The sequence below is a fragment of the Telmatherina bonti genome (assembly GCF_933228915.1).
Source record: "Telmatherina bonti genome assembly, chromosome: 17".
Taxonomy (NCBI): Eukaryota; Metazoa; Chordata; class Actinopteri; order Atheriniformes; family Telmatherinidae; genus Telmatherina; species Telmatherina bonti.
In genome coordinates this window covers 72,520-87,598 of record NC_136615.1, presented here as the reverse complement: position 1 = coordinate 87,598, position 15,079 = coordinate 72,520, and the positions used below count along the sequence as shown (strand labels likewise).

General features: G+C 43.0%; 1 protein-coding gene across 1 annotated transcript in view; it reads left to right on the top strand.

The window, feature by feature from the left end:
• LOC306768564 (multidrug resistance-associated protein 1-like) overlaps positions 1-15,079 on the top strand; it is a gene marked incomplete at both ends in the record, with an annotated part of 243,670 nt that overhangs the window by 207,897 nt on the left and 20,694 nt on the right. Inside the window, 5 exons of the mRNA XM_079256972.1 lie at positions 3,023-3,333; positions 3,407-3,606; positions 3,762-3,888; positions 4,113-4,214; positions 4,398-4,544. Of these exons, the coding sequence (XP_079113098.1) occupies positions 3,023-3,333; positions 3,407-3,606; positions 3,762-3,888; positions 4,113-4,214; positions 4,398-4,544 (887 nt within the window). The remainder of the gene's footprint in view (positions 1-3,022; positions 3,334-3,406; positions 3,607-3,761; positions 3,889-4,112; positions 4,215-4,397; positions 4,545-15,079) is intronic.

Genomic DNA, 15,079 nt, shown 5'->3' with positions numbered 1-15,079 from the left:
AAGGCTTTTTTGTATACAATTAAACTTTCTTTCCAGGTTAAGCGAGACTCCTCTAGTCCTGATGAACGCCATCTGTTTTCCAAACGCCTTGACGCCTGTTTTAGAGCTCGAAGCTGGGAATTAAACCAGGGAGCCTTCATAATCTTACCTAATTTCTTCTTCTTTAGGGGAGCAACATTATCCAAGGTTGTACGTATTGAAGCTGTTATAGTATCAGCATGTTGATCAATCTGAGCAGGAGTAAGGCTTAAAGGGGGACTCTCAGTCATGCTAACACATGGTAGAGGGGAAAAAATTGATTCAATTGATTGTTTAAATTTTGTAATAATATTGTCTGATAAACATCTACTATAGTAGAATTTATTTTTGGTCAGTGAGTAATCAAATAAAGTGAATTCAAAGGTTAATAAGAAGTGGTCGGACAAGACAGGGTTTTGAGGAAAAACTTTGAGCTTATCAGTCTCAAAACCAGATGTTAGAACCAGATCAAGAGTATGGCCATGAGAGTGAGTGGCTCCATGGACATTTTGTGAAAACCCAATTGAGTTTAGAATAGAGCTAAAGGAAATGTTTAAACTATCATTTTCATGGTCAACATGAATATTAAAATCACCTAGTACAATGACCTTATCTGTAGTCAGCACTAACTCAGACAAGAGATCAGAGAATTCGGTCAGAAACTCGGAGTAAGGTCCAGGTGGGCGATACACTAATGCTAAAAGGAGCGGTTTCTCTCAATTCCATTTTGGATGAGATAAATTTAATGTCAGGAATTCAAAGGATTTATAGTTAGTTTTGTGCTTAGGATTAATTAAAAATTCTGACTTAAAAATATCTGCAACACCTCCTCCTCTGCCTGTAGTTCTAGGAATGTGAAAGTTTAAATAGTTAGCTGGCGTAGCTTCATTAATACTAACATAATCCTCTTGCTGTAATCAGGTTTCCGTAAGACAGAATAAATCAATGTGGTGATCACCTATCAAGTCATTGACTAATAAAGACTGGGTAGCGGTGGGCTAGCTGCCCTGGCTGGTAGCTCCGCACTGGCTAACGGGGGCTTGCTAACTAACTGCTTCCCTAACTGAGTGCGGAGCTGGGCTTCTAACTCACAGAGCCTCGCCTCCAAAGCTGCCAAGCTGCTACACTTAATACACCTACCGTTATCACTAAAGGAGGCAGAAGAGTAGCGAAACATCAGACACACCGAGCAAGAAAAGGCAGGGGACCGGGGTGTGGGAAGAGAGCTAGCAGCCATGCTAAAACCGAGTGCTTGAGCTGTTCAAGTTAAGTAAACAGAAAGCCTAAGATCCCGAAAAAATAAATGCAATATATAAAATAGTGGTTTGGGAAGATTTTGTGCGCTGAAGTGAGTGGTTGGTTAACAATAGATAGAAGTTAGATAGAGGTTAAAGGAGCCAACGGCTCATAGCAATCCGCAGTGATACACGCTAGGGAAACAGGAAATGACACAATACGTTACCGCAACGTCAGCACGTCAACCACAGTTGTTTTTTCTTCAATCAGTTCCACATGCTGTTGTACAAATGGAATAGACAACAGGTGGAAATTATAGGCAACTGGCAAGACACACCCAATAAAGGAGTGGTTCTGCAGGTGGAGACCACAGACCACTTCTCAGTTCCGATGCTTTCTGGATGATGTTTTGGTCTGAATGCTGGCGGTGCTTTCACTCTAGTGGTAGCATGAGACGGAGTCTACAACCCACACAAGTGGCTCAGGTAGTGCAGCTCATCCAGGATGGCACATCAATGCCAGCTGTGGCAAGAAGGTTTGCTGTGTCTGTCAGCGTCGTGTCCAGAGCATGGAGGCGCTACCAGGAGACAGGCCAGTACATCAGGAGACGTGGAGGAGGCCGTGGGAGGGCAACAACCCAGCAGCAGGACCGCTACTTCCTTCTTTGTGCAAGGAGGAACAGGGGGAGCACTGCCAGAGCCCTGCAGAATGAGCTCCAGCAGGCCACAAATGTGCATGTGTCTGCTCCAACAGTCAGAAACAGACTCCATGAGGGTGGTATGAGGGCCCGACGTCCACAGGTGGGGGTTGTGTTTACAGCCCAACACCGTGCAGGACGTTTGGCGTTTGCCAGAGAACACCAAGATTGGTAAATTCTCCACTGGCACCCTGAGCTCTTCACAGATGGAAGCAGGTTCACACTGAGCACATGTGGCAGACGTGACAGAGTCTGGAGACGCTGTGGAGAACGTTCTGCTGCCTGCAACATCCTCCAGCAGGACCGGTTTGGCAGTGGGTCAGTAATGGTGTGGGGGGGCATTTCTTTGGAGGGCCGCACAGCCCTCCATGTGCTCGCCAGAGGTAGCCTGACTGCCATTAGGTACCGAGATGAGATCCTCAGACCCCTTGTGGGACCATATGCTGGTGCGGTTGGCCCTGGGTTCCTCCTAATGCAAGACAATGCTAGACCTCATGTGGCTGGAGTGTGTCAGCAGTTCCTGCAACATGAAGGCATTGATGTTATGGACTGGCCCGCCCGTTCCCCAGACCTGGATCCAGCTGAGCACATCTGGGACATCATGTCTCGCTCCATCCACCAACGCCAAGTTGCACCACAGACTGTCCAGGAGTTGGCGGATGCTTTAGTCCAGGTCTGCGAGGAGATCCCTCAGGAGAACATCCACCGCCTCATCAGGAGCATGCCCAGGCGTTGTAGGGAGGTCATACAGGCACGCGGAGGCCACACACACTACTGAGCCTCATTCTGACTTGTTTAAAGGACATTACATCAAAGTTGGATCAGCCTGTAGTGTGTTTTTCCACTTTCATTTGGAGTAGAACTCCAAATCCAGACCTCCATGGGTTGATACGTTTGATTTTCATTGATAATTTTTGTGTGATTTTGTTGTCAGCACATTCAGCTATGGAAAGAACAAAGTATTTAATAAAAAAAAAAATCATTCATTATTATTTATTCACAACTTGTTACTTTAGTGTACCCTTATTTTTTTTTTCCAGCAGTATCTATCTACTGACTTCCTTGTTACAGGGATGGCGATGTTTGGTACAACTCTTGCCATTGCTCTGGCTGGGATTGTAGCATCACGCCATCTTCATGAAGATCTTCTGCACAGCATCCTGCACTCGCCAATGTCTTTCTTTGAGGTTACCCCCAGTGGAAATCTCCTTAATCGCTTCTCCAAAGAGATTGATGCCATTGACTGCATGATCCCAGAGGGTCTGAAGATGATGCTGGGATACCTGTTCAAGCTGCTGGAAGTCTGCATCATTGTATTATTGGCCACACCTTTTACAGGACTGGTGCTCTTTCCACTCACCTGTGTCTACATCTTCATACAGGTAATGCCGTTTTCTAGATCTGCTGTTTCAGAGCTTCTGCCTCCATGAAAAACATCCATGTTTTTGTGTCCAGACTTTTTACATAGCTTCGTCATGTCAGTTAAGGCGCTTGGAGGCTGTGAGTCGCTCTCCAATATACAGTCACTTCAATGAAACAGTCCAGGGTGTAAGCGTGATTCGAGCCTTCGGTGAACAGCAGCGGTTCATCCTGCAGGCCAACCGTCGCATTGATGCCAACCAGGAGGCATACTTTCCTCGCTTTGTTGCCACCAGGTTATCTCCTCATTGAAGCTGTTTTATAATACAGATGTTCTCCTGAAAGCTGTTTAAATGGTTCAACTGTTTTCAGCTCACACTGAAACTCTTGAATTAAGGTTAATCTTATTGTTTTAAATACTCACTCTTCTGTCTTTGAATCCTTTTGTCAGGTGGCTCGCTGTAAATCTGGAGTTTTTGGGGAATCTCCTTGTTTTGGCTGCAGCCATGTTCTCTGTGTATGGTCGGGATGAACTCACCCCAGGAATTGTTGGCTTGGCAGTGTCACACTCTCTTCAGGTTAGGAAAGTTTAAGACTAAAAGTCTACAACACAAAGAGAAAATAAACAGGTTTGCCCAGTTACAAAAAATCTAAAATATACTGATTTTAGTGGAGATGTTTATTTCTTTATCTGGGTCCCCCTTGGCTGGAGCTAATGCAACTGCTGCTCTACCTAAAGGGCACAGTTTGTACAGAATGGTGTACAGATTATCAGGTGTTGGTGTTGCATGTGATTTTGCAGGTCACAGGAATCCTTAGCTGGATTGTTCGATCTTGGACTGATGTGGAGAACAACATTGTGTCGGTAGAAAGAGTGAAAGAGTATGACGAGCTGCCCAAAGAGGTGAGTGAATGGAAAGAGGAACTTATCAGTGATATGTTCATAGTCACACGTCTTATCAGGTTATTAGCAGAAAACCTCATTCATGGGGCCAAAAGAAAACGTGTTTTTCTCTTCACTGTTGTCACGTAATAACAGCAACATGGTAACTGATCCTCTCCCTCATCCTTGGACCTTGTCATCCAGGCAGCATGGATCATTGAGGATTGTGTACTGCCTGCAAACTGGCCAACTTCTGGAGCCATTCAGTTTGAAGACTATGGATTGCAGTATCGTAAAGGTTTGGACTGGGCTTTGAAGGACATCAACATCAACATTCATGATGGAGAAAAGGTCAGCACACATTGTCACGTTAATATGAATATTTCTTAATGTTTACCTGTAGCATAGTCACATTAAGTAAAAAAACAAAAAAACAAAAGATTTCTGATTAAGCTAACTGTGATAACTTATCACAAGCAAAGCCAACTTTATTAATGAAGCACTTTTTGACTGCAACTGCTGAACAAAGTGCTGAATGTAAAGTAATTCATGTAGCGTATTATCATGAACGTTAACCTGTGATCCAGTGTCGGAGCAACAGTGGGTGTTTTAATTATTAATTGGCTGTGTCCCCGAGGTTGTCCCCCATACTCTTGTCCCCCGGACAACCTCGGGGATCCACCCAGCCCTAAATTTGTTATACGGTCAGGCAGGGAATACCGTAATATGACAATGATATTTGTCTAAAAACAGATAACCATCAGTCTCAAAATACGCTTACCATAACTTCTCATCAGAGGGAACAAATCACTTCCTCAAAGATCGATCTTGCTACCAAAACTTCTGAAAATATAATAGACTTTATTAAAAACCACACCAGTTAAAATCATCAGGCCCAAATTAATAATGTAAACCAGAAATAGCGTCAGCAAGCATCAAATACTGAATTAGCCAAGATGAGAGAGAGAGAGAGAGAGAGAGAGAGAGAGAATGGAAGTTCGAGCCGAGCCAACAATGAAAATGTAAAATAAAATTATTAAAGGTAAAGTTACGTAAGCAGCTTTCATAACTTACACAACTAGGAAAGTTGGAAAGATGGAAAGTCTAATGAAGTTAACTAACTATGTCAGGGTAGACTATCAGGCGGATACCGGGTGAATGGATTTAAAAAGGGGCAGCTTCTGCTAAGACACCAGCTGGATCGGAGACAGTGGAATAATGGGTCGGCCTTACTTCAGCGCCTTGGTGGTCGAGAACCCGAACCTTGGGTCCAGTGGGAAAGGATTCAGTGGTCGTCCTGATACTTGTCCAAAGGGGACCTCCACAGAAGTCAGGAGCTCGCCTGGAACCGCCTGGTTCGACGTCTGAAGCTGGACCCAACTCCTATTAGAATCCACGGGTCGCGGGTGCCGGCAAAGTCCTGGGATCAGCTGGAGTAGTAACGTTCGGGTTGTCCGTACGTTACTGCTCACAGTCTTTGTGGGCCGGGAGAGCAGCTATGATGGTGTGTCAGAAGCAAAAATTGTTCAGCCAGAATTGGATGAGTTTTCTGGTGTTAAGCACTCGAAAGAGCGAGCTTACTGTAATAAAAACGAACATGACGCCAGACGGACAAAAACACGACTAAAGCAAACATCAAATGAAAACTAAAAGAAAAAAACGAGAGAAACAAAAGAAAACGAGAGAGAAAAACGAGAGAGGAAAAACGAGCAGAAAAAAGACAAAAAAGATAAGAGTGGAAAAAAAGAGGAAGAGATAAGAGAGCGAGTTCCGGGAAGACCCACAGTGAAATTTGCCGGCGCTCTGGGGCGGACTTTAGATTATCCAATCAGAGCGCAGGGGTCAGGACATGGAGTCTGAAGGTTTGGTCAAAATACTGAGTTCTTGGGGAATTAAACTTAACATTTTTCCAACCTCAAAACATGTCTATAAAATCCATTTATAGATGAGAAGAAGTATGAATGATCCTTATAAACATGAAACTTAAAACAGTTTTGCTGCTGTCAAAAGGGGAAAAGGTTTGTTAACAGGTACAAGACATTTCAACGATGATTTTCACTTTCCACAGACCTGGTGGGTCAAGAAATCATTTCCACATAAGTTCTAACGTTGAGTCAGAGTCGTTAATAACAACAGCATATAATGTTAATCACGGTGTATTTAATCAGTCTGAAATGCATATCTCAACATGTTTGAGGGTGTCTGCTAGATGGCGCCATTGCTCCATCCAAGGAATCACAGAAATTAACTCACTTGCTAACTTCTGTGGATTTCACATGTGAAAAACGGTTAAAGTCTTGGATTAATTTAGAAAGGAAGAAGAGTCCATTTATCCAGGTGTGCTGAGGATACATCCAGGATTTCATACAGTTTAGAATTCAGAGCTTAAAGGTTCTGCTCTGGAATCTGGTCTTTGTGTGCTGTGGATACAAAGGGACCTCCTGGGGTGATGGACAACAGGCTCTTACCGGGGTCCAACTTTAAAAGGGTGCCACAGTCTGTCTGTGTAGACATTTCCTACCAGGAACAAGATAAAACCAGCAGGGTTCCTGGTTTAACGTGGAGGTCTGTCTACCCCAGGGGTGTCAAACTTCAGTCCTGGAGTGCCGGTATCCTGCAGGTTTTTGTTGTCTCCATGCTCCCAACACACACCTGACCGACATTCAAACAGGTTGACAAGAAGCTGGTGGATCCATTGATTTGAATCAGATGTGTTGGTGGAGGGAAACAACAAAAACCTGCCAGTTTCCGGCCCTTGAGGACTGGATTCTGACACCCCTGGTCTACCCGGATTAAGATGGATCTGATTTTTAGGGCTTTCATTGAGCTCTGTTTTGGAGATGTGTGGATGGACTTCCTTTTGAAGTAGAAAGTCCTGAGTCCTTATCTGATTCGGGGGGTTAAACTTATTCTTAGTAAAACCACACCCAGATTCCAGGCAGCATATGTAGGAACAAGTGTGACAGAGTGGAGCTTCACACGTATCTGCGGAGGTAAGGAAGGATCGGCTGGACAGACAATGAGCTCTGTCTTTGACAGATTGAGCTGAAGGTCATGATCCTTCATCCATGCAGAGATATCAGGAAGTCAAGCTGATATTCTCAGTGCAGAGAGGAGAATCTGATCGTTGACTTTGTCAGAAGCAGCAGACAGGTCCAGCAGTATCAGGACTCAGGACTGACCACTGACAGTGTATAAGTGGAACTGGGGTGGGTGAGTGTAAAGCAGAAGTGTGTGTGGATGGGGACTGAGTAGGGGGTGTGTGATGAGTGTGAGGGTGTGTCAAGGGGAGCGTGTGAGGGGGGGCATGGTATGGGGTATGAGTGTGTGAATGGGGTGGGGGCAGAGGGGAGGGGGAGTGTGAGATGGCGTGTCTGTAAGTGAAAGCATAGATAGGGAGGGAGGGAGTGTGTGCGCACATATGTTAATGAGTGTGTTTGTGTGCAAGTGTGTGAGTGAGTGTGTGGGAGGGGTGAAAGGGCCTTGGTGCACTGGGGCGTGGCCTGGCTGCCATTCGGTGGCGGTCTAGGTGTTCTGGCTCTTCATTGGCGTGTGCTGTACCTTATGCCTGTGGGTTGGGGGGTTGCCTTCGGATGCATGGCTGGCTCTGGAGCAGGGTGGCTGGGGTTTGTGCTTGGGGACGGCAGCCAGCTGCTTGAGCCTCCGGGTTCTCCGGGCCTTCCTCTTGCCTGCGTGTGGGCGGGGCCAAGTTGTGTGGGCGGGGCCACATTGGCATGATCACTCTTCTCTGAACACGTTCCACTCTGTATGTTCTGCATGTTTAACAGTCACTGAGTCGCCTGCAGGTTCATTCACTGACAGCTGGTTTTCTTCCTGTGTGTCTGATCTAGCTTGTGAGTTCTGGGTTTTCCTGATAGTTGATGGCTTCGTCCTCCCGCAGGGGGAACATGACTCCAGTGTGTATATGTGTATGGATGTGTGTGTGTATATATATATATATATATATATATATATATATATATATATATATATATATATATATATATATATAAAGTGGGTGTGTATGTGTGCTTATATACACGCAAATGTATGTAGGTTGTTCTCTTTTTCAATCTTTCTTTTTTTTCTTTCTCTCTCTCTTTTTCTCTCTACGAGGTGTTTTTTCTGTTCTTTTTGATTCTCTTTCTGTCCGTCCCTCTTCTCTCCCGAAAGGAAAAAAAAATAAAAAAATAGCATAGCATAGCATAGCCACTTCCATGGTCAAGCTGGAGAGAGGAGAGAGAGACACACACACAGCTGGTCAGCTGTGTGTGTCTTCTTGCCTCACAGCAAGAAGGTTGCTGGTTCAATCCTTGGCTGGGGAGGGGTTTGGTCAGTGGCCTTTCAGTGTGGAGTTTGCATGTTCTCCCCGTGTATGCGTAGGTTCTCTCCTGGTACTCTGGCTTCCTCCCACCGTCCAAAGACATGCATGTTAGGTTAATTGTTTACTCTAAATTGCCCATAAGAGTGAGTGTGAGCGTGAGTGGTTGTTCGTCTCTGTGTGGCCCTGCAATGGACTGGCGAGCTGTCCAGGGTGTACCCTGCCTGTCGCCCAAAGCCAGCTGGGATAGGCTCCAGCTTCCCCGCGACCCTGAATTGGATTAAGCGGTTCAGAAAATGAATGAATGAATGTTTTGCTACAAGCTTTAGCAATAAGCACCACAAAGTGGTGTCTGCTTCACCGCTGCTGGGTGAAGCAGACACCACTAGTTGCAGCTTCTCCTTCTCTCAGTCTGTCGAGGCGGAGAGTTTATCAGCTGTTTCTGGCGGAGATTTCAGACAGTGGAGGCAACTGAGCAGAGCACCAGGGTTACTAAACTGTTGAAGAGATGTTGCACTTCAGGACCAAAATTACCATACAGAAACCTGAAAAATAACTATTTTTAAGCTAAATGCTCATATTGGTGTTTAGTCCACCTGGTAATGTAGTTGCTTATAACACGCAGGTGTAAGGTTCAGTTCCCACATCTCCCTGATCCACTTTTTCATCTTCTGCTGAACAATAAAGGACAGTAAAGCCCACAGCATTTTAAACATACAAATGTAAAAAAACACTTGTGTTTGGATCACACCATATACAAATATGTTGTACTGATTCCATTTGAGTATAATATATAAAACATAAATAAATGTATAAGAACAAAGAAAACTACACTTGGATCCCAGGTAAAATGTCGTCAAACTCTGGTAATGTATAGATAAATGAGCATAATTTTGAACCAGAGAGAAAGAAATAAAAATATCCTGGCCAGAAATGAACACACCCAAAGTTAGTGTCATTTTAAATACTTTTACAGATGCAGCTCCAGTTATTCTCTAATTAAGAGTCCACAACATATTCCAGTACTTTTAACTTATTTTTTTCATCAACACTCTTCATTAATAGACATTATCTGACAGTAAACCAACACAAATGAACCTGCATCTACTTCAGTCTGATCATGTGAAATATGCTATGCTATTGGTGCTACAGAGAGGACACGGCAACTTATGGCAGAAAGGGACTACATTTATTAGAGACTGACATAGATTCAGAATGGACAAGGGGAAGGCCTCTCTTCAGAAGAAACCCTCTGCTTACACTGGATCATCCCTGCAGCAATACTTCTTTACATGCGAAGGCACGTCACAAGTTGCGAATTATACACTATCCAAGCTGACTGCTGGTGTTGATAGAGTTGCTATGTTACTTCAACAGATATCATTGTTTACCAGGTGCAGAAGTTGACCTTTGATCAAATCTAACTTCCACAATCATGCAGCAGAGGTGATCACCTCCTGCTGTGACTGCAGGTGGAGCGACAGAGCTGCTTATGGAGTAGAGGAAACTACAAATTATTTTAATGTTACTCACCAACCATCCCCGATACCACCAGAAAAAGACGCCATACGTCGATCTCCCTTTTGTCTTGAAATAAATTCACTGAAGGGTCTGAAACAGCTCTAAATATCCCTAAGTTAGTAGCAGAAGTAATTTGTGCATCAGTGTAATCGGTACCAGGAAATTGTGTTCTGAAAAAGGTTCTGCAATTAAAATGCATTTTTTTCAATGCGTTGTAATTATTCAAATGCTGCAAACTCCACCCCTTTTATGTGATACAGATGTAAAACCCTGGTTGAATCACCAAATTAATAACCAGCTTCTCGTAGTGCTGTTCAGAATCCTGGATATCTGGGTGAGTTAATCAGGTAACAGAGATAAATCTGGGGTTAATTTATCCTGCTTCCTGTTCAGTACTATGGGTTTTGTTGTGCTTTTTGGAACTCACAGTGCCATGGTAACAGGAAGCAGAGTTTACTGTTAGTATTTAGAAGTAATCTCCTCACTGGAGCAGCAAAGTATCAGATTACTAGTCTGCATATCTGTTTAATGTTACAAATGGTCCTTATTTCTTCATCTTTTTCTGGAATGTTGGTTTTAAACATTTGTGAACACATGTATGATCTACATTGAACCATCACCAGTGATACAAAATAAAACATGAATTCAATTCACTAATTCATCAATCAATTAAACTTTGAATGAAAAGTGCTTTTTAGATGATGCAAATGTAGCGCAAAGTACTTTACATTTAAAACAAAAAAATACAAAAAAACCCCATTATTAATCAAATATCCCCAAATCAAGAGCCCATAAAACCCACATATACACAATGTAGCAACCACATAAATTATGTCTCCAGAGGTGCCGTCCCATCCCTATTAACTGTCAGGAAGCTCAAATACAAGAAAAATAAGATATTAAGACAAAAAATAATTTTAAGACAATAAAAAACAAACATAAATAAATTAAGCAAAAAAAGACTAATAAAACATTGAGATGAGTTTACAAACTTAACTTTTATATGTGTTTTTATTTTCTTAACATGTAAGAAATTTTTAAGCTGTCTCTTAAATATATAAACACTCCCAGCTGCCCTCAGGTCCTCAGGAAGGCTGTTCCACAGGTAAAGACCAGAAACACTGACCCCGGGGATCCACTGAATGCAGAAGCACTGCGGTGCGGGTGTGCCAAGCTTTCTGCCCGACACCTTGTTTCACCTGCAGTTTCAGAGCAGAAGGTCTGTGGCGTGGTTCACAAAAGGATTGCATCATCGTGCATCATAGCTGGTCTACTTAGAATGGTTTATTAAACTACTTAAAGTGAAATATGAACCAGCAAATAAAAATAAAAAAAAGCAGGAACAGTTCAACTGAACCTTAAATGCTGCTCTATTTATAGCAGGGATGTGTGGAGTCAAAACAAGTTACAAAACAGCACAGCTTTCCTCCTCCAGGATAAATGTGCATTTTCCACGGCACCATTTATTTAAGCTGGGGTAATTTTGGGGAGCCATCAATATTTGAAATTGGCATCCTGTCTTGGCTCCTCCCCCTCCAAGCAATAATCTGTTTGAGACACGTCTGGCCACCCCCCAACCGATCTGAACTTGTACATCGCAGTTTTTCTACTTCGCAGCTTCTTCCACCAACGACTTTCTTTCTTTCTTGGTGGTTTAGCAGGAGGAGGCAAATAACCCAAGCTGGGTCGAGGAAATCCTCCATGTCTTTTCCCAGCCATGGTTGCCTTCTGAGTTTCTTCTTAAGCACTTTGTATTATCATCCTGACACGGTATTTATATGCAGGGTGTGGCTATGAGATATGCACTGTGGGAGGGGGGAGGACGGGAGCTGGGAGAAGAAGCTTACGAAATATAAGAAATGAACAACTCCATTTTGTTCAAAACGATTTGATTGGTCAGAGTTTTTACAGATTTACAGTAAACTGAGGGGTCAAACTATATTTCTTATTGTTTATGATTACAAAATGTATAGACTACTGTCAGGACAAGTAACCACTTCACTCAGGGTAAAAAAAAAATGTATCTGAGCAACATTACCTAACCCAGCTCAAACCTAACTGCTTGCTACCAGTGAAGAAATATTGATATTTCAGAGTAAAATGCATCCAAAGTAGACATGTAGTCTTTTACTTCCAATTTAAAAAAAAAACAAAAAAAACTTTTATTTAACTTGGTAAAATGTGTGTGTATGTGTATGTGTGCGTGTGTATATACATATGTATGTAGGTGGGTAAGTATGTGTACATACATACATACACATTGATCTCTTTCTCTTGTTTTCTCTGTTTTCTTTTCTGTTCTCTTTCTGTCCCTTTTCTGTCCTTTCTGGTCAGGTCCAGCAGCATAAACTCTGTAATATGAACAATTATCCAAAACAAATAGATAAATAAAAGAAGAATCCAGAAATACAAGGGGATCATTATAACTATAAAAGTTCCCCTTGGCAAAATAAATTTGCTCAGCAGAACATCCAGAACATCAGTATGCTGCTTCAATGCTGGACAAGACCAAAAAAAAAAAAAAAAAAAAAAAAAAAGATATAAAGCAATGGAGATGCTCTTTTACAAAGATAGCCTCTCCCCTACCCTTGGAAGCTCGAGTTTGGTGGAAGACATTATAACCTGATATTAAAAGGTCAGTCTGTAACACTTTTTAAAGCCATGATTCAGAGATAACTAAGACATCTGTACCCAGGATTTTACCTGATCAAGTTTAGGCAACAAGTTGTGAATGCTGATGTGTACAAAAAGATATGCGATTGCAAAAATCATTGAAAGTCAAATTGGAAACGGGAGTATCACTGCCAATGAAAGTTGTCATGAATTACTTTAAGGACCCAAAAGTTAATCCACACACAATGGAGCTGTGAACAAAAACCAATTTTTGAGGATGAGGAATGAGAGATGAGACTAAGAAGCAGAGGATCAATCCAAGTGAATGAGCAGCTGTGAGAGTCCAGGCTTCAGTGAAAGGGTCAGGATGGAGGCAGGAAGTCAAGATTATGATGAAGTACTTATCCAGGACAATAGGCGAGGCTCAGGGATCTAAAGACAAGGCAAGGGTCTGAGACCAGAAAATCCGAGAGACTAGAGGTGTCCGTCCTGGAAGGAGCAAGGAGAGTAATCCTGGGACGTGAAATGTTAGGTCAGCAACTGGAGACAATCCGTAGCATGCTGGACAACAACTAGACATGAATCTGCTGATAATCTAGAAGAGGGGAAGAAACTGGGGAGTGTTTAAGTAGGCTGTGAGTCATGAAAAATGGCCAGAAGACCAGGTGAACTGAATTCAATTTTTTCAGTTGTGAAGCACCACTTCACAACAATGTTGTCACAGGACACTTTACAAACACGAATCAACATACACATCATTTCAAGCCAATTCATACATGTCCTATAATAGAAACCAACTGATTGCATCGAGTCATGACTTGGATCCAATCCCCCATCCTGAGCTGCATGCGGCGACAGTGGGAAGGAAAAAACTCCCCTTTAACAGGAAGAAAACCTCCGGCAGAACCCGGCTCAGGGAGGGCAGCCATCTGCCTCGACTGGTTGGGGTGGAGAGGACAGGAAAGACCGATCAACATGTACAACTGCACTTATTCAGGAAAACCTGCGGAAAAAAGGAGAAAAAAGTTAGAGACGGCAATATTGGCATATATTTATACATTAATATATTAGAGAAATAGAGCGAGGTATTTCTCAGTGCATCAGGTAACATCCCCATTGCTACATAAGTAATGGATGGCTAGACTACCCATAACTATAAGAGCAATGAGCAGAACCTGGACAGTTGGGTCCCATACATGCAGACTCCAACTCAGGAGATGCTCATATCCTAACTATAAGAATCATGGAAAAGGAAGGTTTTCAGCTCCATCTTAAAGGTGTGGAGGGAGTCTCCCTCCCGAACCCACAGTGGGAGCTGGTTCCATAAGAGACAAGCCTGGTGTGTGAGAAAAACTCATAATTTACATTAACAAGCTGAAATCTATCAGATAAATATGACTGGAACCAGCCTAATGTGATTGATGAGCACAGCATAGACAATTAGGAAACCCCAGGTGGACAAAGTTCAAACTGATGAATGCTGGCAGACCAGGGAAGAAAAACATGACAAAAGGTCCAGGGTTGGGGTGAATGTTGCCAGAGATTACCAGCATGAGGATGATTAGTGTTGCAGTATTAATGAAAAATGGAGTGAAGAACTTAAAGTGGAACTATTCTGTGCATTTCAGGCTAATTAATTTTTATTTCTGAGACCAGAAGGGCTGGGATTGATGGAGTTATTGTCACAAATGTCTTTATTTACTTCAGAGAGACCCTCTCCGTAGGCTGTCAGATCAGCCTGCGGGCAAAACGAGTGGATTGAGACTCTTCCGCATTAAGCCCCGCCTCCCGCCACTGCACTACATCGGGAGCGCGCACCGCACCTGCTTTCACCGTCATTATAACATCTCATAAACAGAAGGATTAGGCTCATATGAACTCAATAAAACAACAAACTACAATGTCAACACATAGCATCCAGCCCTACATGTTGGAACCTGAATCAGAGCCTGAAAACGAAGTGGAAAACAGCAACCCACAGCAACGAATGCAGCAGGATGTCTCTCTTTGGTAAACTCACCAGCCATCGTTGGAAATAACTTTATCCCACGTTTTCCACCCGCCTGATGTATTTGTACATGCCCTTGTTAACCAGTAGAAGGTAACCAATCACCCAACCTTATCCCCCGGGACGTCACAAGGATTTCCAAGTAGAAAAAACTCTCTAAAACGCCGTGTTTTTCGTCGCCATGGAAACCGAATAGAGAGCGCGCTGGAACTCAAACTCAAACTCAAACATGCGTTTAGGTGATAAAAAAAAAACAGTGTCGTTCACATGTCTGATGAGGATTTAATACTGCAACACTGTGGAAAGCTCAGAAAACTTGAAATACCATAATAGCACCACTTTAAGTGAGCTATTGCAAAAGCATGTAAGAGAGAAATGGGAACCCCTATGGGAAACCAAGAGACATTGTAATCCAAAGTAAGT